The sequence below is a fragment of the Lygodium microphyllum genome, chromosome 3, assembly GCF_053477565.2.
Source record: "Lygodium microphyllum isolate KBCC chromosome 3, Lygodium_microphyllum_v1.1.10, whole genome shotgun sequence".
In the NCBI taxonomy this organism is placed as follows: Eukaryota; Viridiplantae; Streptophyta; class Polypodiopsida; order Schizaeales; family Lygodiaceae; genus Lygodium; species Lygodium microphyllum.
This window is the reverse complement of record NC_141137.1, coordinates 144,359,961-144,382,846: the sequence shown is the minus strand read 5'-3', so window position 1 is coordinate 144,382,846 and position 22,886 is coordinate 144,359,961. Positions and strand designations below refer to the sequence as shown.

General features: G+C 39.0%; 1 protein-coding gene across 1 annotated transcript; it reads right to left on the bottom strand.

Moving 5' to 3' along the window:
* Positions 1 to 18,791: 18,791 nt before the first annotated feature.
* On the bottom strand, positions 18,792 to 21,719 carry LOC148038978 (GTP-binding nuclear protein Ran1A-like). Its single transcript, XM_087674837.1, has 8 exons — positions 21,562 to 21,719; positions 20,349 to 20,415; positions 20,204 to 20,260; positions 19,937 to 20,054; positions 19,755 to 19,844; positions 19,466 to 19,645; positions 19,194 to 19,271; positions 18,792 to 19,078 (listed from the first exon to the last, which is right to left on the bottom strand). The coding sequence occupies exons 1-8, from the start codon at positions 21,562 to 21,564 to the stop codon at positions 19,006 to 19,008; spliced, it is 666 nt and encodes a 221-aa protein (XP_087530963.1). The 5' UTR covers positions 21,565 to 21,719; the 3' UTR covers positions 18,792 to 19,005.
* Positions 21,720 to 22,886: the final 1,167 nt, after the last annotated feature.

The following is a 22,886-nucleotide window of genomic DNA, read 5'->3' as shown; positions in this document are numbered from 1 at the left end:
TTTCAGTCTTTCTCCTCATTACAACTCTGATATCAATTGTTTGATTTGCTTCCACATTCAGTGGCAAGGTGTAAGGGACTAGACACTGCCCTTGTTCTAATAAGTGGTAAGACCTTCCCAATGGCCACAACATATGCTAATGTCCGTCCTCAAATTCAGAAATTTGATGGAAAAGATTTCCATCCTTGGCAAGTTTTGGTCAAATACAAAATGATGAAAAGAGGATATTGGCCCTTCATAAAAGGGACCAAAGTAATTGACCCATCCAATCCCCTTGACGTAGAAGATGATGAACGGGCTCATGACATCATCATGCTTCATTTAGATGAATCTTTAATTCATCACATTGACCAACTCTCAACTGCAAAAGAAAAGTGGGATGAGCTCGAAAGGCTCTACGGTGCCACAGGAAAGAACTCCAAGATATTTCTCAAGATTGAGTTTTTTAGCTTGGAATACAAACATGGAAAAGATCTAAACAAGTTTAGTTCACATATGAAGGGGCTTATGGCACGGCTTGCCTCCGTTCAAGCACCTATCCATGATGAAGATGCCATTGACATCCTGCTAAATTCTGTGAAGAAGGTCTTTCCAACCCTTGTGACTACTTTAACTAATATCCCGAACCCAACTTTAGCAAGTACCATCCAGTCATGCCTGGATGAAGAGAAGAAAAACAATACTGAAGGGTCTTCAGCATTTACTTCCCATGAGCAAGTGTTAGTCCATACAGCTTCTACTAAGTACTCCTTGTGTCACAAAAAGGGGCATATTATGAGCAACTTTTGGAAGAAATATCCTGACAAAATGAAGTGCAATAAATGCAAAAATACCGGGCATATCACCAGTAAGCATCCCAGTGTTCCAAAAGTACCTAAGGAATTGGAGGTCAACTTTACCTCCCAATCCACAGGTGGCTGACTCTTTTGAGTCTTGTAACACTTTCTACCTATAACCTTTTCTTGTAGCCTGATTTATAAAGGCATCTCATTGAGAATTAAGGGGAGGCATCCTATTATGTTTTCTTGTAACACTTTCTACCTATAACATTTTCTTGTAGCCTAATTTATAAAGGCATCTCATTGAGAATTAAGGGGAGGCATCCTATTATGTTTTATCCAATACCACTGGCATTGAGGGGGGGTGTTGAAAGATAAAGCATAGGAACTCTCCTTACACTAGAGAGGATAAGGGTAGCTAGGTGTAAATGGACTGGAGGATAGGGGAAACCCTAACCCTAACTCCTCTAGAGGCTATATAAACCGCCTAAAGTACACACAAGTAGAGGAGAGTGTACTAGTTGTACTTTGAGCAACTGACTAAACAAGATCTTGTTCTTGTACTTGAGCTCTCTCTCTCCCTCATATGTACACTCTCTCATGCCTTCAACTCTGATTTACAACAAAGTCTTCATCTCTCAAAAGAAGTATGCTTGGGAGATCTTAAAAGCATTTGGTATGACCAAATATAAGGAGATAGGCTACACCTATGGAGGTCATGTTGAATTATCCATTGAGGACATGTCAACACTAGCAAACATTGGGAGGTACAAGAGGTTGGTTGGAATCCTCATCTACTTGTGTAATACTAGGCCACATATCAATTTTTTTGTTGATGTTTTGAGCAAGTTCTCAAACAAACCACAAGAAAGTAATTGGAAAGTTGGAATGCAGGTGCTGAAATACTTAAAGGAAACTATTGACTATGGTATTATATACAGTTTTGAAAGTGCTCTTATAAGAAACTATGACTCAAATTGGATAGGTGACTATGATTCTAGGAAATTAGTTTCTCGATATTGTTTCTCTTTTGGTTTAGGAATCTTCTCTTGGATCTAAGAAGCAAGCAATTGTGGCATCTACCAAAGCAAAGTATAAGGTAGCTTGTTTTGCTGCACGTAAAGAAATATGGTTGAGGAGGATCCTATGGCATATGGGAGTACAGGTTGAAGATCCAACAATGTTAGGATGTGACAATCAGAGTTCCATCAGCATTACCAAAAGCCCAATTTTTCATGCACCTACCAAACACATTGAGATCTAGTATCACTATGCATGTGACTTGATCGAGAATGGGATACTAGAGCTTTTCTACTGTCTAATGGAGGAAAATGGAGTAAATATATTCATGAAATCTCTTACGAATGATTTGCTTTAGGTTCATCTTCAAAGACTCGGCATTGGGTGGAGGATGTATTTCACCTATGGGTTGACATTGAGGACAGGTGTTCGCTATGCTCAATGCCCCACCCTTGTAAGGTACCACCAATGATCCATAGTACTCTAAGTTGTAAGTCCCCTATGTGTGAGTACAAACATTGCTTAGATCCTTACTTTTATGTCATATGAGGTCTATATGACTAGATAGCAAAAAGGTAACCTTTGTGGATCTGGCCTTGAGTGCTTGGTGTCTACTGTAAAGACACTCCCTGACTCAGCCTCGTCTTCAAGTGGTCAAGGTGCTTTCAAATTCGGAGCTTAACAAGTTTTTGGAGGGGGAGTTACACATCAATGGTGTGCGATATTGGCGAGAGGCTACATATAGTGATGTGCTTCAACTACTACTAGCAAGAATGCTCAAAGTAATTGACAAGGTAGCTATCGAAGCCTATGAACTTTACAAGGCTAATGATGGTCACACCAAAGCTAGGCTAATCACTGGTGAGCAAATCCTTCATATCGATCGAATGGTGGGATCTAAGAGGCCAGAGATTCAACAATGCGCTTCATGAAAGTTTGTAGTGAAAATTTGTAATTAATGCATAAATGAATACTCCTATTTTCTACAACTTTCAATCGGTTCAAAACATTTTGGTGGATGTGTGCATTAGTAGAAATATACATTTTCAGCAAAGGTTGGTCTTCCACTTTTGGAGCTAAGAGGTTGAGAGAGATCTTGTTATCCCCTGATCCCATAATATTTCCTATTTTGGATAATAACATCTCTTTAAATGTGCACATATTCATTCTACTCTAAGTGCATCCCATGAACCATAGGGATTTATACAGACCTATCTGTCTTCTTGCTAGGCAAGCCGTGCACATAATAGTTAGCACAAAGCTCAGGTTCCATAATATCATAAGGGGCTTATTGGGCCCTCATCGTCTTGTTGAAATTAATGCATCTGTGAATCCATTTATTCTACCCTTAATAAGATATGACTTGGGCCTAGACGTGTTCATCTTTGTTTTGTATTGAGCTAGATCAACATCTTCCTATCATGGCTTTTCCAAGCTTTTTTGGGCACAAAGGAGAGAATGCTCTAGACTTTTTGGATGACTTAGAAATGGCCTTCCTAGTCACAGGTCAGGATGATAAAGAAACCAAAGTACGGGCCTTCTCTGTAGTTCTGAAGGGTGATACTCGAGTGTGGTATCAAGCTCTTCCCGAGGCTACAAGGAATAATTGGGAGGATCTCAAGACCGCATTCTTGCATGAGTACCAAGATACAGAGTCTCCTAAAGATATTTGGAGAAAACTCCTAGATCTTCCCCAAAACCTTACCAAGGGAGTACCAAGCATATGAAGGCATGCTTATAAAATTGTGGAATGAATGGACAGCGTTCTTAGCCAAGGGAGAGAGAGTACTTGATTGCCTTAAGAAATATACTTTTCTAGCCAGACTCCACCCTCTACTAAGGGAGAAGATCAAAGGAAAGTTTCCCGCATCCTATGAAGAATCAGCCACTTATGCTAGGGAGAAAGATAGGAAACTGAAGTATCAAGCCCAATTGATAGGGGGAGTTGAGCCCATGCAAGTTTTACCAACCATGCCAAGGCCTAGAGAAATAACAAACACCCCACCTGAGCCAGAGATGGCACAGCAAGAGCTCCTACAATGCATTACTAATCAACTTAAAAGCCTTTCGTTGAATTTAGTGCAAGGAGTATGGTCCCCTTCCCTCACAAATGAAGGCAATCGAGGTCCAAGGAGACAAGAAAGAGAGTATGTTTGCTATAATTGTGGGGAGACTGGCCATGGTATGTACTTTTGCCCTCATCCGAGGCATATGCCAAGGAATGGGTTCCAACCAAGTAGGGGACAACAAGTGACACCACCTAGGGAGAGGCTTGTTCCACCGAATTCAGGGTCTCCACCGTCGATTCAAGTTCTCCAGCATCCTCGACCACTTCCAAAGGTGCCGCCCTTGCTTGTCCAGCCACTAGAGAATCGTAACGTCAGGATGATCAGTTTGGATGAGAGTGTTGTCAAAGGGAAGGCCAAAGTAGCAGAGTCTGAAGCAATGCTGGTGAAGAAAGCCCATAGAATTGAGAGGATGGAGCCTACACTACCAAAGGAGGTTGAAAATATGGAAGAAGAGGCAGAGTCTTCAAAGGCTGCAAAGACACGTGGCAGTAAAAGAGGAGGGCTCACTCTTGCCGACGCATTGAGCCAAATGATTTTTCCCTAGTTAAAGGTACTAAAGCTTATGATTTGCTTGCTGATGTGAGGGATCAAGGGTCAAAAATTTCATGGCCACAATTACTACATCTATCTCCAATAGTGCGGCAACAATGGTCAAAGATGGTAAGCATTAGACCCATGAAGAATAGATACGTGAATGCAATCTAGGCTAGAAAGACGAAATATATTGCGCCTCTAGTGGAAGCTGAAATCAATGGGCAGAGAGTATCAAAGACATATATGGATGGAGGTGCAGAGATTTGTGTCATGATGGAAAAGTTGATGCATCATTGGGATTAGAGATAAATGGGGCCAAAATGGCTAACAATGTAGTAGTAAATTATTTGGAAGGTATAAAAAAAGTCAAGGTAAAGGTGTGTGGAGTGCAATTAGAGCTTGACATGTATGTGATGCCAATGAAGGGGGACGGCTATCCAATCATTCTCGGGTGACCATGGCTAATGGAAATGAGAGCCAGACAAGATTGGAAGACAGGGTCTTTAGAGCTAAGGCCACAGAAGGGGCTGCAGAAAAATTGGAAGAGCACTATCTACAACATGAAGGAGGACCGACAAGAGGACCTTGTGTTAGAGACCACCGCTTGATGAATGAAGTTCCAGCGAGGATTGGTCATCTACGACGATAGAGGACGAGTCTTCTAATGAGGAGGAAAAAATCTCTCTAGAAGTGATGGGGATTACATTGAAAGGGCCTTCTAGTAGTGAAATTCTGCAACAGCTTCCAAAGGTCGAGAAGAAGGGATTAGAAAAAATGTTGGCTAAGGATCTATCAGCTAAGGAGAAGGAAACCTACATGGAAGTGGTGATAAAACACTTTGCACTTTTTATTTCTGATTATAAACACATCACATGTGTGACTGCAGTACAACATCACATTAATCTAAAAGATGGAGCAAGGCCAATGGTATAGCGACTACGACGGTTGGGACTAGTTCAACAAAATGCTCTCCTCACTGAGGTACAGCAACTTTTAAAGGCAGGTTTCATCTGTCCAGTAAGGGACTCAGATTGAGTTTCACTTGTAGTGGTGACACCCAAGAAGATCGAAAAATGGTGGATTTGCGTGGACTACAAGCCGCTAAATGCTGCAACAAAGAGAGATCACTTTCATGTTCCCTTTCAAGATGAAATACTCAATGAGGTGGTCGGGCATGAGAGATACATTGTTTGTGATGGGTACTCAGGTTATTTCTAGATCTGAATAGCTGAGGAGGATCAACAGAAGACCACATTCATCACGCCTTGGGGGTGTTTTGCTTACAAAGTAATGCCATTTGGATTAACAAATGCCCCAGCTACCTTCCAGTGACTAATGAATTATGTCTTCTAGCTATATTTTGGGAAGTCCATCAGGGTCTTTATTAATTATTTTTGTATTTGTAGTTCTAAGGCTCTATATCTAGGGAAGGTGAATGAAGGTTTCAACCACCCCACAAATGGGGGGGGGGGGGGGCAGTTAAACCATGCTAAGTGTCATATTGGCGAAAATAGTGTAACTTTGTTAGGGCATGTCGTAAGTGAGAGGAGCATTGAAGCGAATCCAAACAAAATTAAGGCCCTATAGGCAGTGCCATCACCATCCTCTGTGAAGCAACTAACCTCTTTCATTCAGAAGGTGCGATATATGGGGCGGTTCGTTCATCTCCTCTCCCAATTAGTGTTTCCGCTGCAATAGTTGACCCACTCTGAGAAGCTCCTATGGAGTGACGAAAGCGAAAGGTTCTTTCATGAGGTGAAGAAGGCTCTCAGCACCCTTCCCATAATTTTACAGCCTTGCTAGGATCAAGAGTTTATTGTCAACTCGAGTTTTGGGGAAGATGCTTTAGGGGCAGCACTAATACAAAAGAATGCTAAAACTGGCTTGATGAGGCGGCTTACTTTTCTAGCAGAGTAATAACAGTATCAGAATGAGGGTACAAGATGGTGGAGGTGATGGTTTTTTCTCAAATTTTTGTTGTAAGAAAGTTTCGTCCTTATCTTCTCCCTAGGCCGTTCACAATGATCACGACAAAAGAGCATTTTTCATATGCCTTACACCACATGGATATTTCAACTAGAATTGCTAAGTGGGCGATACAACTCCAAGAGTTTGACTACACCTTCAAGGTGAAGGACTCTACTCGGGCCTAGCTAGCTGATTTGTTGACCCACAGATGCCATCAAAAGAAGGAAAAAGACAAGGGAAAGATAAAAGAGGAGACACCTCCTCTTGAGGACCTGCCATGAGTGGAGAATGCCCATGCCCTCTACTTCGATGGGGCCTAAAAGCGTATTAAAGACAAAGCGGCAGCAGGAATAGTGGTGTTCAGTCCTGAAGGTGAAAAGCTTTATGGAGAAGGTATCAGCTTGGAGGATGTCCATTCTAACAATGAGGAAGAATATCAAGCCTTGCTTTTAAGTTTGAGGTGGTGTCTCTCACATGGTATCACTCGACTTAATGTTTTTGGGGATTCTATGCTAATTGTTAAGCAAACGAAAGGAATTTGGGCTTGTAAAAATGATAACTTAGCCATGAAAATGAGAGAAGCTAAAACTCTCATGAGGAAGCTACAGAAAGCCCAGATCTATTTTGTGCCAATGCGCACAAACAGTGATGCAAATGCTCTAGCAACTGAAAATTTAAAAGAGGTAATGGTGGGCATCATTGTAGTAAAGCTCCCCTTGTTTCAGGGTAAGTTTCAACTACAATATGCGCTTTATTTTCTTGAGCATGGTGAGGCACCTACACATATGAGTAAGAGCAAGAAAAAGTGGTTGGCTACTAAGGCCACTAAATACCGCTTGATAAATGATGTGTTGTATTGCAAAGGAAAGGATGCAGTGCTTAGAAGGGTGCCAACAGCAAACGAGATTATGGATGTGATTAAGAGCTGCCATGAGGAGGTTTGTGGCAAACATTTTGCTCAAGAAATAACCAGTAGAAAGATTCTCCAAGCCAGTTTTGTGTGGCCTAGTCTACATCGAGATGTGCAACATTGGTACCTCACTTGTAATGCTTGTCAAAAGGCCGAACCAAGGAAGCTAATGCATGAGGAACAAAATCCCATAACTACATATGGCCCATTTGAGAAATGGGGGATTGATGCAATAGGGCCACTCCCACGAACTCAGTCTGGCAAGGAATACATCATAATGGATGTGGACTACATGACGAGGTGGGCAGAGGCTTCAGCAACAACTAGCAGGATCACAACCCAATAAGTGGAAAAATTTTTATTTGAAAGCATTTGTTGCAAGTTTGACACACCTTTAGAAATTATCTCTGACCAAGTCTTGGTTTTAGGGCCAATCTAGTGGAGGAGCTAATGGAAAGGCTGAAAATCAAGCGCATGCATTCTACTCCCTACTACCCATAGTGTAATGGTTTGGTCGAAAAGGTGAATGGGCTGATTTATAAGATAATTACCAAGAAAGTACACATGCACCCCAAGCACTGGGATAAAAATTTGAGTGCAGCTCTTTGGGCCTACATGACTTTATTCAAAACCTCACTTGGCTATACTCCATTTCACCTCGTTTATAGCCAAGAGGCTTTCCTTCCTATAGAGGTAGAATTGGCCAGCTTACGTGTTTTAGTAGCTGGTCGAGAGAAGAATCAAGATAAGAAGTTAGAGGAAAGGATCTTGGATCTAGAAAGGCTGGAATTACACAGAGAAGGAGCAGTCCAACACTATTCCATGGAGGCTGAAGAGAGAAGAAAGACATTTAATAAGAAGCTGGCTAGCAAACACATAAGGGAAGGCTCACTTGTGCTATGCTATGATAACCGCTTTGATAACAGAAAGGATGCTAAACTTTTGTTCAAGTGGGAAGGGCCATTCATGGTCATAAGGAGATATCCAAATGGTAGCTATAAGCTAGGTGACATGGATGGGAGGGTTCACAAGATAAGGGTAAATGGATGGCGACTCAAGCCTTATTTTCAAAGAAATATACATTTTGGAGCAGTCATTCAACGAAGAGCCACCAATGAGGGGGTACAGTCCTCCCTGCACTATTGGACCATCATTAGTAAGTTAGAGGCATCAATGCCTCTAGCCTAAGGAGAGGGCTAATGATCTGGATTTTTTACAAACCAGATTTCTACCACAAAATTTAGCCAAAACCCGTAATCAAGAGCCTTACAATATCACTTTCGGTTTACTCTTCAAGCACTAGGTATGCTACATTATTGCTTCTCGATTATGTTAACTCTAGCAAGTGGGGGAACAAGTTCTTAGGAGGAATGTCAATGTAAAGGGTAAAAATGATGGGTTATCTCAGTGAAGATGGAAATGAATTATACCTAAGGGTTGACTGAGTGCATAGATTTTTCAAAGGACTAGCCTCCAACTACACGTGGGTTCCACCTACATCACCAAGATTTGGAATCTATCACCATCATTAGAGGACATCTCACCCATGTACACAAGTCAATTTCCACGTCATGGTGTCATTTGGACATTACACAAAAGCTTATAAGCATAGACCCCCTCTATCACATGCTTATATGTATTTATATATATGAGGAACTAAAGTCAAAGTAACTTTTGGAAGCTATTTTTTTATCATTTCAATAAATCTCAAAGAAAATCGAGTTTCAAGAAAATTTTCACGTAACCCAATCGGTTTTAACCTGGTCTACAAAGTTGCAGAAGAAGCTTTTTTCAGATTCTTCACCGATTTGAAGTTACGAAGTTGCAGACTGCTGGCCACATGCAATTTTCTTCTCTCTTTCACCACATCAGCTTCCCATTTTATCCTTCTTGTAAATATATTATAATAATGTGCTTTGGACACCCACCTCTTGTAATCTAGCTCCCTTTCTCCACCACACTTAGCTTCTTGCATGATGACCAAGGTGGGCACTTGTCCCATCTACTATTCTCCATATTTTCAAAGATGTCATACATCATCTAGGATTATGTTAATCAAAAAGATTAACTTAATCTAATCTCTCATGGAGGCTATATAAGGAGCCCATGGAGATGTAAAGAAACACAATGACAAGCACATGAGAGCACTCTAGAATACCCTCATGCTCATCTCTTTGAGGTAAGCTATGAGTGAGTCTCTTTTATTATGTAGCATAATGGCAAGCTTCCTCTACCTCTTCTCCTCTTGTCTCCCTCTCTTCTCATCTTCTCATTCCATGAATACATAATGGCAAGCTTTATCTACCTCTTCTCCTCCTCTCTCTCTCTCTCTCTCTCTCTCTCTCTCTCTCTCTCTCTCTCATATTCTAATATGTTGTCTAAATCATATGTCCTCTCCTCTAATTCTCCCTCTACATTCATACTTAAACTTATTAAGTAAGACTTTTCATATACTCTATTGGTGAAGAATCCTTGCTTTCTCATGTTATATATATATATTCATGGGAGAATTTAAGAGCTATCATCTCTCTTAATCTTCCATCATCTTCATTTCCATTAAGATGGGCTACAAATTCTCTCTCGTGAAGTTGTGTTTTTGATTATTTCCATTATCTTTGAGGAAAGGGATATCCTAGCCCATCCTCCCTTTGGCTAGGTGGTGCCCCTCTTTAGCTCTCTTAGTGAGGATTGGAGGTTGGATGGGTAAAAGACAACCTATTCATCTTTTCAGCTCTCAGTACTACTTCAAATGCTTTACCAGGTATGTCAAATCCTCATTCATTATTAACAATGAAATGTCTTGTGCATGGTAAAGAAAATATTATTTTGTATATGATGATGGGAGCACACATGATTTTATTTCTGTAAAATTGGTCAAAGAATTGAATTTACATACTGTTCCAACTCATTATCGCATAAAAGTTGTATTCTTAGGCACTAGATATAATGGTACACAAGATCATGATTGGAATGAACACCTTTGATGATTTTCCATTACTTAGTCACACACAAGCTAAACGCGCATTAAGAAAATGTAGCAAATCATTCTTAATATGGGTGAATGAAATTGAAACTAAGGAAAATTAGATACATCCTATGCACACACAATTTCTTTCATAATTTAAATATTATTTTGCTGCTAATTTACCCCCTGGTTTACCACCTACACATCTCTTGAAGATCATAAAATAGACTTAATCCCATGTTCTCAACCACCATGCAAAGCACCTTATAAACACAATCAGATTAAAAGGAAAGAAATCAAAGCCCAAATTGAAGAATTGTTAGCCCAAGGGCTCATTAGCCCAATAGTTCTCCTTTTGGTACACATGTCCTATTAGTTAAGAAGAAAAACAATACCTATAGGATGTGCATTGACTATCGTGTCCTAAACAAGATCACTATTAAGAATAGATATCCGATCCCTAGGGTAGACGAACTCATGGATAAACTACAAGTGGCCACAATATTTAGCAAGATAGATCTCAAATCTAAATATCATCAAGTACGATTGGATATACCTAACATTTTCAAAACTACATTTAGAACTCAATTTGGTCACTATGAATTCCTTGTTATGTCTTTTGCTTTAACTAATGCACTAGCCAGATTCAGTTGAATGATTAATCGAATATTTTTGAAGCATCAACATTGTATAATTGTTTTCTTTGATGACATATTGGTTTTCGGTAAGAATGAGAACAAACATTATGAACATTTATATTTGGTTTTTAAATTATTGAAAGAGAATCAATTATATACTAACCTTGAAAAGAGTGAATTTTTTCAAACCCACATTGAATACTTAGGACATATTGTTTTTTCTTATGGTATTAAATTTGATCATAAAAAGATAGAAGAAAGTTTTGAATTGGTCGATCCCTAAAAATGTGCATGAGTTACATTCTTTCTTAGGTCTTGCTAGCTTTTACAGAAAAATTGTGAGAAATTTTTTATTTCTAGCATTACCTTAATTATTAAAGAAAGGTATTGTATATCATTGGTCTGATAATCAACAGAATTCTTTTGATTTATTGAAACATACTTTAACACATGCACATGTTTTACAATTATCTGATTTTAATCGATCATTCTTTCTAGTAGTCATTGATACTAGCGGATTAGGAATAGAAACTGTCCTTATGCAAGATTCACATCCCATTGCCTATTCTAGTTGTAAACCTAAACCCTCTGAACTGAAGTATTCTACCTATGGTAAGGAATTGCTAGTTGTAGTACAAGCCTTACATCAATGAAAACACTATCTAATGGGATCTGAATTCATGATCAAAACTGACCAACAAAGTATCAAATATCTCCTTAGTCAGCCACAATCTCTGACCGTCATATTAAATGGGCTGCTTTCATTCAAAGTTTCCGTCCACTTATCCAATATCAACCCGAAAAAGAGAATGTTATTGCAGATGCATTAAGTAGAAGACCAAGTATCCATAATATCTCAGTTATATCTTTTGATTTCCTTATCCCTATGAAAGATATCTATGAGACCAAGACCCCAGTTTTCAAGCTGATTGGAATAAATTAGTTCCTAATAACTGAATTTCATTTGCACGAAATTCATTGTCTCCCATATCAAGGCCATAGAGGTATTATTTCTACTTTACGTACATTGATTGAAGATTTTTATTGGCAACAAATGGAATCTAATGTCTCAAACTTTGTATCTAAGTGTCTAATTTGCCAAAGAGTCAAGCGATACCATGGTAAACAACATGGTTTATTAATGCCTTTACCAATTTTTGAATGGATTTTATAACTGATTTACCTAACACCCAAGCTAATCATGATATGATTTGGACTATTGTAGATCGATATAGCAAACAACCATTTTTTCTTTCATGCAAGAAAACATTAACTACATCTCAAGCTGCACAATTATTTTTGAAAATTGTTTTCACTAACCATGGTTTGCTAAAAGTTATTATTTCATATCGTGATTTTAGGTTCTGTCATAATTATTGGACTACTTTGTTTGCTAATTTAGGTACTAAGATTGATTTCTCATCTGCATTTCATCCTGAAACTAATGGGCAAATAGAAGCTACTAACAGTACAATATTAGATCTTTTGCATGCATACACAATTTCAAAACCACAAACATGGGATACACACTTGTATTTACTTCAATTTGTATACAATAATACGCCACATACAGCTACACATAAAGCACCTTTTTTGAAATCATTTATGGACATAGATTGTCTACACCTGTTACATCATTGTCCAACAAAGTTAAAGCTACTAATAATATTGCCAATATGCATGCTATTATTTTTGCTGAAGTTAAAGATGTGATTGCGAAAGCCTAGCAATCATACACGAAACAAGCTAACAAGAGAAAAAAAGTCATGAGTTCTAAAGTTGATAATTATATTCGGTTACGCATTGAAAAGAGAAGATTACAAAGTGTTGAAAAATACCTTGTTGTTAAGTTAGCCCCTAGATTTTATGGACCTTTCAAAATAATTCACAAGATCAATGACAATGCATTCAAATTAAAACTACCCCTACATTGAAAATTCCATAATACTTTTCATATCAGTTTGTTACGACCTCTAAGAGGCCAATTACATGTCCATTCTATCTATGATAACCCTCCTTTGTTAGAAAAAGACACTGAAATCCTTAAACCTGAAACTATTCTAGATACTGACTTTATGACCACTAGAACTGGCCATAGATATTCTAGATATTTGGTTAAGTTTAAAAATCATCATATTGAAGAGGCCCAATGGATGTACGCCCGCGATCTAAGTGCTTATCCCTCAGTGCTCGCTCCACATTGAGCTAATAGCAATTGAGAACAATTGTTATCCCACCATAGGGATATGATGCTAGGAGGCATATTCCATGGGGGATTCCGTGAGGTTTTTATTCCACGGTAGATTCCATGAGGTTTTGCGATGGATTCTTTGTGCGAGAAGTTGACGGGGATGTCTCTCCTTTTCGAGCATCATGTTAATTTAATGTGCACGTGGATGATTCCACAGCGAGTGATTCTGCAAAATACATATTTAAATTAATGAAAATTTATAAGTTTAGAGAGCACTCGTATTAAATTAATATTAGAACAAAGTTTCAACCTATTTATTTATTTTGTAGCTAAAGACTGCTAGGTATTCACTTTTTTCGATTTAATTTTATTATTTTCTAACAATTGTGAATGCTTCAGTTGATATGTAAAGCAGGCGACGGTGGCGTTGGAAAACACTAGGTGATAGCGTGTATTCAAATTACCTAGAAAAAATTATCATTTTTTATTGGCACACGCCTTATCATTAAAGACATGGCGTTAATATTTATTTAGGTACGCTTATTTATTGAAGCACTTGATAAATATTTATTATTTTGTATGTGCATGGATGCTCAGTTTAAATATTTTATTATTGAACATTGTATTTGGGTATAGCTTGACTTTTGGACCGCCCAACCATTTTATTTTTTATTTGGACAAAAACAAATACAAAAGCTAAAAGCATGCTAATTGTAAATTGGGCTATTTTTTAGCTTTGAGATGAATAAATTTATAAATACATACCTTGTGGAGCGCTCACACAAGGCATGGGAGGAGATTGTACCTGACGAAGGAAATTCGGTATGACAGTCTCTATACTATGCAAAACTCCCTTCTGCCACAAAGTGAAGAAGAGAGGAAAACTAAGAGAGAGAGAGAGAGAGAGAGAGAGAGAGAGAGAGAGAGAGAGAACTATAAAAAATAGATAAATCAATAAAACTTAAGAGGACACAAGAGATGGAGAACCCTCAAGACATAACCAATATACACAATATGAACACCAATAGCATGGGCTTATTACACTGTAGAGCATACATAAGCTATAGTAAGAAAATAAACTACATAAGCTCATGAGAGAGAATGGGAAAGGCTCAATAGGGCTGAAGAATGCCTCTTATCTCTCTCTTGCAAATTACAAAGGAGAATGCCTCTTTATATAGACCTTGAGAGTGTTTAGAAATGAGGTTAAGATAGAATAGAAATTAACACCACCAAAGCTGCATTAAGACAGTTCCACTAATATGGAAGCTCCATCTAGATGTTTTATTGACCAATTTTGTACTTAATCAAGTTTCATCATATGTGAGTTGTCTCCATTCTCCCCCCCATAGCTTGAGTCCAAGAGCTCTCCTATTAAAAAATATAGAGAATCTTCATAAAATAAAATCATATCTAGCAATAATAGAGAGAGAGTAGTGAGAATTCATACATTACTACTACAATTAAGGATGATTTGAGAGTGATTTAAGAGGGGAATTCTAATGGTTTATTAACTTGAGAGAGAGAAGAAGAAAGAGAAAAGGATTGGGAGTCTAATAAATGATGTTTTATGGAAGTGTTAAGTGTAAGAAAGAAATCATGGATATGTATAAAATTTAGAGATAGTCTCGATTGTAGTTGAAAAAAGTTGACGTCCACCATTTTGGCCATATCTCTCGATTCGTAGCTCTAAAAAATTATTAAAAAAATACCAACAAAAACTTTAGCTCATGTGCTACAACTTTCATGTTGAAAAATTTTTTGAATCTGAGTAAGTATTTTTAAAAAAATCTTACAAAATCATGTGCTTGATTTTTCTTCCACTAATGCTTCCAAGAAGGATCCCATTTATTTGAATTATCATAAGGCTCCAAAACCATGACATTATGAGCCTCACATGCCCTTTGAATGACTCCAAATCCTTTTTATGTCTTTTCTTTTCACATTACACATTTTTCCTTCACCTTCCTCCATTGATCTTTACTCTTCACCCCCCCTTGGTAAACCGATCTATAAAATATTTCCATTCAGTGATTTCTTGGATATTCTAGATTTCGTCAATCAAAAAAGTGCAATGTATAAGATCAACCGTATCCACACATCAAACGATAAAATGTTATCACCAACGCAAGGCACTAAATACCATGGTACCATAAATCCACGTTCTCTTTGACACTCGCATACACAATCACCAATCACAAATCACAAGAAGCCCCAATCATCCAAATAGCACTTTTACACGTAATATGTGTTCACACTCAAATTAGTCTGTGTAATACTCTCCTACGAAACCGAAAAAAGAAATTTGCATATCATTGGCCTTCCAAATCCATTTGCCTTCACTTCAATAACTTTCTTGACTCCATGATTTAAGTTTAAAAGCAACATAACTCAACAAAAAACAAAGGTAGACTAAACACATCACATTCTATCACACAACAATCTTATATGCTTCTTATAGCAAGTAAAAAATCAATCTACTAAACCTTCTTTCAAACATTGTTTGTTAATACACTAATGTATTTTCCTAATTTTCTTCTCCAAATAATGGATTTATTAACATACTATAATATGCTTTCCTCATTTTCTCATTTACAAATAGACAACAACTATCAAGGCAAAGATGACTCTAATCAATGTATGCAAAATCCAAATGATACCTAATATGTATTATAAAAATAAAAATATATTACTTTACCTAACCACATTAACCTATATATACAAATGTTCAAACTATACATTCTAAACTACAAGAACACCCAAATGATACCCAATACATGTAAAAGTACAAATATATTACTTTATCTAACCACATTGACCTATACACGCAAATGTTCCAACTATACATTCTAAACTACGAGAACACCCAACGCCATATCAAGAACTATACTACAAATACACAATTGCAAATACATAACGGCAAACCAAATGAGAATGGCAAACATCACTAGGCAAAAACCATCAACATACTTCAACGACTTCGCAAAGTGCAACCTCCTCCAAAAATTGATGATCATATGCACTCAAATTCTCAACGAATGGCATCTTACATCAAATGACAAGCTTGCAACTGGTGTACAACCTCCTATAAAGTCCACAATCTTCGTTTTTACTTAAAGCAACACTAATTCATATACACTTAACATGAAGGATTCCTCAAAGACGAACTCAAACTTAGTATGAAGACTATGTTAGCTGATATTGTTGATATTGTATGAAGACTTCTCTTCTTACAATATCAACTTTTCTTCATACAATATCAACTTCTCAAACTTGAGTATGAAGATTGTATTAGTTGAAAGACAAACTCAAACTTGAGCAAGCTACCATTCGTAAGAAAAATGCAACCATGACAAGATACAACCTATACAAACATCCAACAAGATGTAAAACATATTATTTTTTGAAAATAAGATTCATTTAACATTTAAAAAAATATAAATGTTCAAAATCACGATCACAAACTCAAGCCATGTAAGTATACATCTCCTTTCAAGATTCTCCATGTATTTAAACAACACAAACTTACCTATAAATGTGGTTTGCTTTAACAAAACGCATCACACGTCTACACGTCTTTAATAAAACTACTACATAACAAAAACATGCAAAAATTACATATGAAACTTCATACTAATTGTACCAAATGGATGAGATCAAAGCAAAGAAATTTTTTGTAATGTAAAAAGACAAGCCTACAAAACAATTGCAATCTTTTCCCTATATAACAAGCTTCATGGCAATATCACATTATTAGGTGCTTGTATACCCACTAACACCCATTACTAAACACACCCACTAACCCACGATACAGGTACAACCTTCCATACCTCTCATATACCACCACCCACATACTCTCGACTACACCTCTCGCACGCATCAAACCCACAACATACACACCCATTCACCCACACACACTTCCTAACACAACCACCCCCACTCAACGCATTTTGCGCATTGCTCTCAAACTATACCTACTCTCATACTAAACCTAGGACCCACCATTTTGCTCATCTCAACCACAATCACCTTCTCCCATTCGCACTGAGAGTAAAAGGAGTAGGATCTACCAAAACTCTTTTAACCCCTACTAGCATTTGTGAAAATGCCTATTTTGATGACAAATTAGCAACATTATAGAATGAAAAGAGCTATAGAATGCCAACCACTTGTCATGAACCAATCACATGGAGCTTTCACAAACAACCATTGGCACCATGCCTTAAATGCATAAATTTAATCATCCTTTCAAACTTCATACAAAAACAATGGTCACAATTGTACCATGGCTATGTTGCACCAACTAATGCTGGTGCAACCAAGCCCCAACCCAATGCTAGTGGGGGGAGGGAACACTAGGTGCCTGTTGTGTTAGTAGGTTTTTCTTAACCCTTAAATGCCCTACAAGTCAACACAAAGATGCAAGGTTTAACCTTGTGCTAGCAATGCTAACAACTTCCACTGGTTAGCAACGATATCTTAACATTTTCCAAGTAACTTTTCACTCCTCGATTGTCTCCATATCTTTGGGTGCGACTGCAGGATAGAATTAACCCTATACAACCTCCATTCACCCCACTATGCCTGGGGTGACGCAGCTCTTACCCTACTAAGATTTGCCTGGGGTGATGCGGCTCTTACCCTACTAAGATTGACAAATAGCACAACAATGACATTATTTTCCGTAAGAGTTTGTGTCAGCAATAAACCAACCGCGCGGCACGGGCTGTTTTGAGCTCGGCACTCTGGGCAAGATTCGTTGTGGTGTGTGGCGCGTAGATCCCGATCCACAGGTCGTGGGTACAACTAATTTGCATCCAGCAAGATGATGGGGGACCTCGTTCCCACTTCGTCTCTCTTTCCGTCTGCATGTCGCTCTTGGCCTCTCATTCACGTCTATCTCATATCTTTCCCTCCAGCTGATGGGAAACAAACCTTGCGAGCAGCGCTATAAGGCTTACAAGGGTCTCGAGGATAGGAATATGGCTCTACAACAAGCGATTCAGATTACCAACCATAGCCATCTCCACTACCCATTACAGGCCATGCGGTCGAGAACCACGCACAAAGAAATCTCTTCAACAACCGCATATGCCAAACCTCTTCCAGATATCCTCTCTTAGCTGAGATACCTAATTGAATTCTCAGATTGATCACAAAGCTTCATCATCAACACTCAATTTTAGAAGATATGAATAAGCAAAGTCAATTGCTCACAAACCTCAATCAGCGCTCAAATTTAGATGCTCAATAATTGGGTATGTTTGACAACCAATAACAGAAGTATAAACAGAGTCTATCAATGCACCGATACTGTTACGACAAATTGGAAGAATTTTGACTACTTCAGTCTACTAAGTTCCTGACTACTATATCTGACAACAAGATGAGTAAACAATATCCTTAGATCTCACTTTCTTGATGTCTTTTATTTTAGACCTTGCTGTTGGAGTAGTGTACCTCTTCATTTCGTCTAACTACGTTCCGTCTCTTGATAAACGAAGAAAATTAGTACTAAGAATGATGATAATGTGTTGCACTGAATCTGATTAACCCAAATCACTAGGTACTACTGATGACTAGGTACTGGCCTACAGGAACTAACCAAATATCTCTTCCAAAACATACGCTCTTATACTCAACGTTCGAAGACGGAAAAGATTGGCTCCAGGACCCAGGCCACAAGCGCGTTTCAAAGTTGAATGAAGAACACTGACTGGTTCAAAATGACTGTAAGTTTACTAGTATTGTAGAAATCTCAAGATGCACAGCAAGCATCTACAAAACAAGAAAGAATCAATGCCTGAGCACATAGCCTTAGCTCTGGAGAGACTGCTACTTCATCAAAGCAATTAGCTGATGGCAAAATCCCAGAAGAAACTGTACAAAATAAGTAAAACTTTAAATGAGATGTCAACTGAAAGTTGGCATTCAGTTATCAAAATCAGCATCATCATCATCGGGCAAGGGCTGAAGGGCAGCATTTTGTAATTCGGCCTCATACCTGCATGTAATGAAAAAACAAGTGACGAGTTTCATAAGATGACAGACATGCAGTCCCAGACACAGGAAATAAATAAGTTAGCTTGTCCCGGCCAACAGAAACAAATAAAACTTACTGTTGTTGGACTGCAAGATCAATTTGCACTTCAGGTGGAGCAAGAGCAGGTGACTCAACAAAATGTAGGTTGGGATCCCTGACACAGTAGAATGCAATTATAAGAACATTCTAAGAACAGCAAAATGCAATTCACAAACAAGCGAGCAGAAGGAACATTCTAAGAACGGTAGAATGCAATTCACAAACACGTGAAATCCAGTAGAACTGGCCAAATACAAGCACGTGCAGTAAGTACAATGTGCTGCAAATTCAATGGTGTTACTAACTCACCCAGCAAGCTTTCTTGCAAGGTAGAGGAATGGCTTCTCAAAGTTGTAGTTGCTTTTGGCAGATATCTCATAATACTGAAGATTCTTCTTCCTGTGGAAGGTCACTTGCTTAGCTTTCACCTGTCTGTTCTTTACATCAACTTTGTTGCCACAAAGCACAATTGGGATATTCTCACAAACCCTGCATGTAAGAGGAGGTCCATGACTCAAATTTATTTGACAGATAAGAAGTCAACTCTCTCCTAAGCAAAAAAATGTGCTCAAGCAACAAGCAAAGAATAAAAAAGTACCTGCAAAGATCTCGATGCCAGGTAGGGACATTCTTGTACGTCAGTCGTGAGGTAACATCGAACATAATAATGGCACATTGGCCATGAATGCTGCATCAAGAACAGTGTATTATTTTGATTGATGTGTTGGAACTACAGGTCATTTTCAAAGAGACCAAAGTGAGGGACTCGACTACACTTACTAATATCCATCTCTTAGCCCACCAAATTTTTCTTGCCCAGCTGTATCCCAACAGTAATAGCGTATTTTACCACAGTTCGTAAAGAAATCAAGAGGATGAACCTCCACTCCAATAGTGGCTGAAATACAGAAGAAGTACAAAACATGAGATTTGCACAAGAAAATGAGATCGACCTTACTGCATGCAAGTATGAGTAGCTTGTACAAGAAATACAAGTATGAGTGAACTAGTAGTGGTGGTGGTTAAGGGAAGAATAACAGCACTTACGTTCGTATCTCTTTTCAAATTCACCAGTCAGATGCCGTTTTACAAAGGTAGTTTTCCCTGCAAACAAAAAACAAGGAAGCAAATAAGAAAGAATCTTGCATCACAGACTGACTAGAAACAAACAACACTAAGAACAGAACTTTACCTGTTCCTCCATCACCAACAATAACAAGCTTGAAGCTGGGACAATCAGCCTGTTGACCTGGAAGTGCCTGAAAACAGCATATCAAAAGGAACTTAATAAAGCTGCAAAATCAAGATCCTACCAGACCAAGACAAGGCGATCCTATTAAGTGAATCGATCTTGTTTCTAGAAATAACGGTATTGCTACTGATAGGAGGAACACGGGACCAACCACAGGAGCATGACGTAGCATGCAAGAACGTTTTAGCAGGAGCACTGTGGCAACTTGATAACGATAAGTCTTGAATACGATATCACACATACTATCTTCAGGCTAACGAACTGATCAACACTTGGAACACGTACTGGAAAAGTTAATCCGGGATTTCTTTACACGCAATACTGCAGCAACAGCTTGAAACCAACTAGGCCAGGAACATGATCCATCTCCACGGAGAATAACTTGATAATAAAGAAGACTAGAAAGGCGTTCCATCTTTCACGCTTCCATTGTCAGAACATACTAACTTAGGCCATTAGCGCATTGCGCATCAACAACAGTGCAACGATGAACAGAGAAGTCGTTCAACTCCAGCAAGCTAGGGACAGACATCTGTATTCAAAAACGCAAGCCAGTCCCAGGTGCACAGTCCCGAAGGATATATCGACGGAGGATCCTGGTAAAATTCGCGATTCAAAAGCCAACGAGGCTAGACTCATACAATGTAAAACCATATGAGGAAACGAGCACAATCAGGCACAACTGTGTAACGTGAGGCGCAAGTGCGGGCATCAACCAAGGTTATCACGGTGCCTCCAGAAGATCCAAAATTTGGAATGTCTGCAAAGGCTGGGCAAAGCGGGTTCACGGGGCGATTCAGGAAACGTGCCGGAATTGCCAGAGCAAGGGAGACGAGGCGCGGCGGTAAAAGGCCCTTAAAGAAACGCCGTCTCAGTCGATATACACCTCATAGGGCAACGAGCACAACCAGGAACACGACCCTAATCCAAGAAAAACTGAGAGCGGCAAAGGATGCTGTCTCGGTTGATATACAAGCTATACGGCAATAACAATCCACACCAGGAACGCGAACCTAATCCAAGGAAAACTGAGTGCGGCAGACAATGCCATCTCGGTCGATACACACCTCGAACGGCAACAATCAGCACCGGGACACGATCCTACTCAGGTAAAACAGAGTGCGGCAAGAAGAAAGGATGTGAAGCAACATACCATGGATCGCTCGCTCGCTCGCTCGCTTGGCTACTGCTGTTTGTGAATAACTCCCCGGAGAGGGGTCTTCTGGCAATAGCTCCGCAGGAAACCCTGATATTCTGAACAAGCCTCGAAGTTCTACGCCGACTAAATCAAAATGGCCAGCCTTATATACGCGAATGGCTAAGCGAACCCTGGTTACGCCCTTCCTGCTGTCCAAAGGGGTTTTTCAAACTTGAATCGCTGCCCGACGTGGCATGCGCATCTGCCGTCCATCGGGGGGTAGCTTTGTATCAACGCGACATTGAGATGCTGCCACGTGTCGTTCGGAACGCTCCCCCGCTCCTTTGCCTGTGCACTTACTCCGTTCAGACAAAGGTCCCCCCTTCACATGCCCGCAGCCTTCGTCAAAAAACGGCACATGGGTTGTTTGGCGGTTGCCCGAATGCGTTTTCGCACTTGACATGGTTTAAGACTCAAGAGTGACTTCACGCAATGAGTTATAAAGCGCATCTCGGACCACAACACAATTTGGGGATGATCGTTCTCATGCATCTTGTGATACTGGACATCCAAGGTTAAAAAAACCATAGTCCACACAAGCCCGAAGAAGATTGTAGCTCACTGTCACCTACTAAAGGCAGAGAATTCAACTAACAATTCAAGAAAGTTTCATAGCTTCTGCAAACTCCATGAAATTTCAAAGCCTCGCATCGTTTGTAAAAGGCCTGTGAGAAGGCCCTCTAAACAACAAATTAGTTTGATTGAATGGGATGATTCAGCCCCCGAGCAAAAGTGTGGGTATGCACTTTTTGAATATAGGGCACAAACATGGGTGTAATATGTTTACATACTAAAATGACCTATTTTGGGAAAAAAAAGTAAAAAGCATTAAATAGAGAGTTTTTGTAATTGGTTGCACTTGCAAAAAGTATAGTTTTATTCACATTGTGGAGTGAGTGGGGGAGATTCCCCATCCAAAAGTGGGCAAGGAATGTCCAATTTAACAAAGTCTTCTAAATAAACACTTTGATTGGTTAACAACTTGTGTAGTGGGTGTCTGTCGCTTCTATGTAACTAGCCTAAGAACCCTAGCCCGCCAAATATTAGTGGTTGGGGCAATGAGAGAGTAGACATGTATAGAAGCAACTAGGTTGTCCTGGCATTCTTATAAGAGAGTTCTTTTTCGTACTTTATTAAGGACATGATAGTAGCTATCAGACTTAATCAAGGAAATTTGATTTGTATGATGATGGATAGTAGAGCCCCCCATTACCCTATGTGGCATGTGGCCCTGAGTGTTTATTACCATATCATCATCCAACAATATTAAAATCGCAACT

What these genes read in the sequence shown, in the direction of transcription:
- LOC148038978 (XM_087674837.1), bottom strand. An exon ending in GGGCTAAGAGATGGATATTA is followed by an intron (nt 19,845 to 19,936) that starts GTAAGTGTAGTC and finishes TTCTTGATGCAG; the next exon opens with CATTCATGGCCAATGTGCCA. An exon ending in TGGCATCGAGATCTTTGCAG is followed by an intron (nt 19,646 to 19,754) that starts GTACTTTTTTAT and finishes TCTTACATGCAG; the next exon opens with GGTTTGTGAGAATATCCCAA.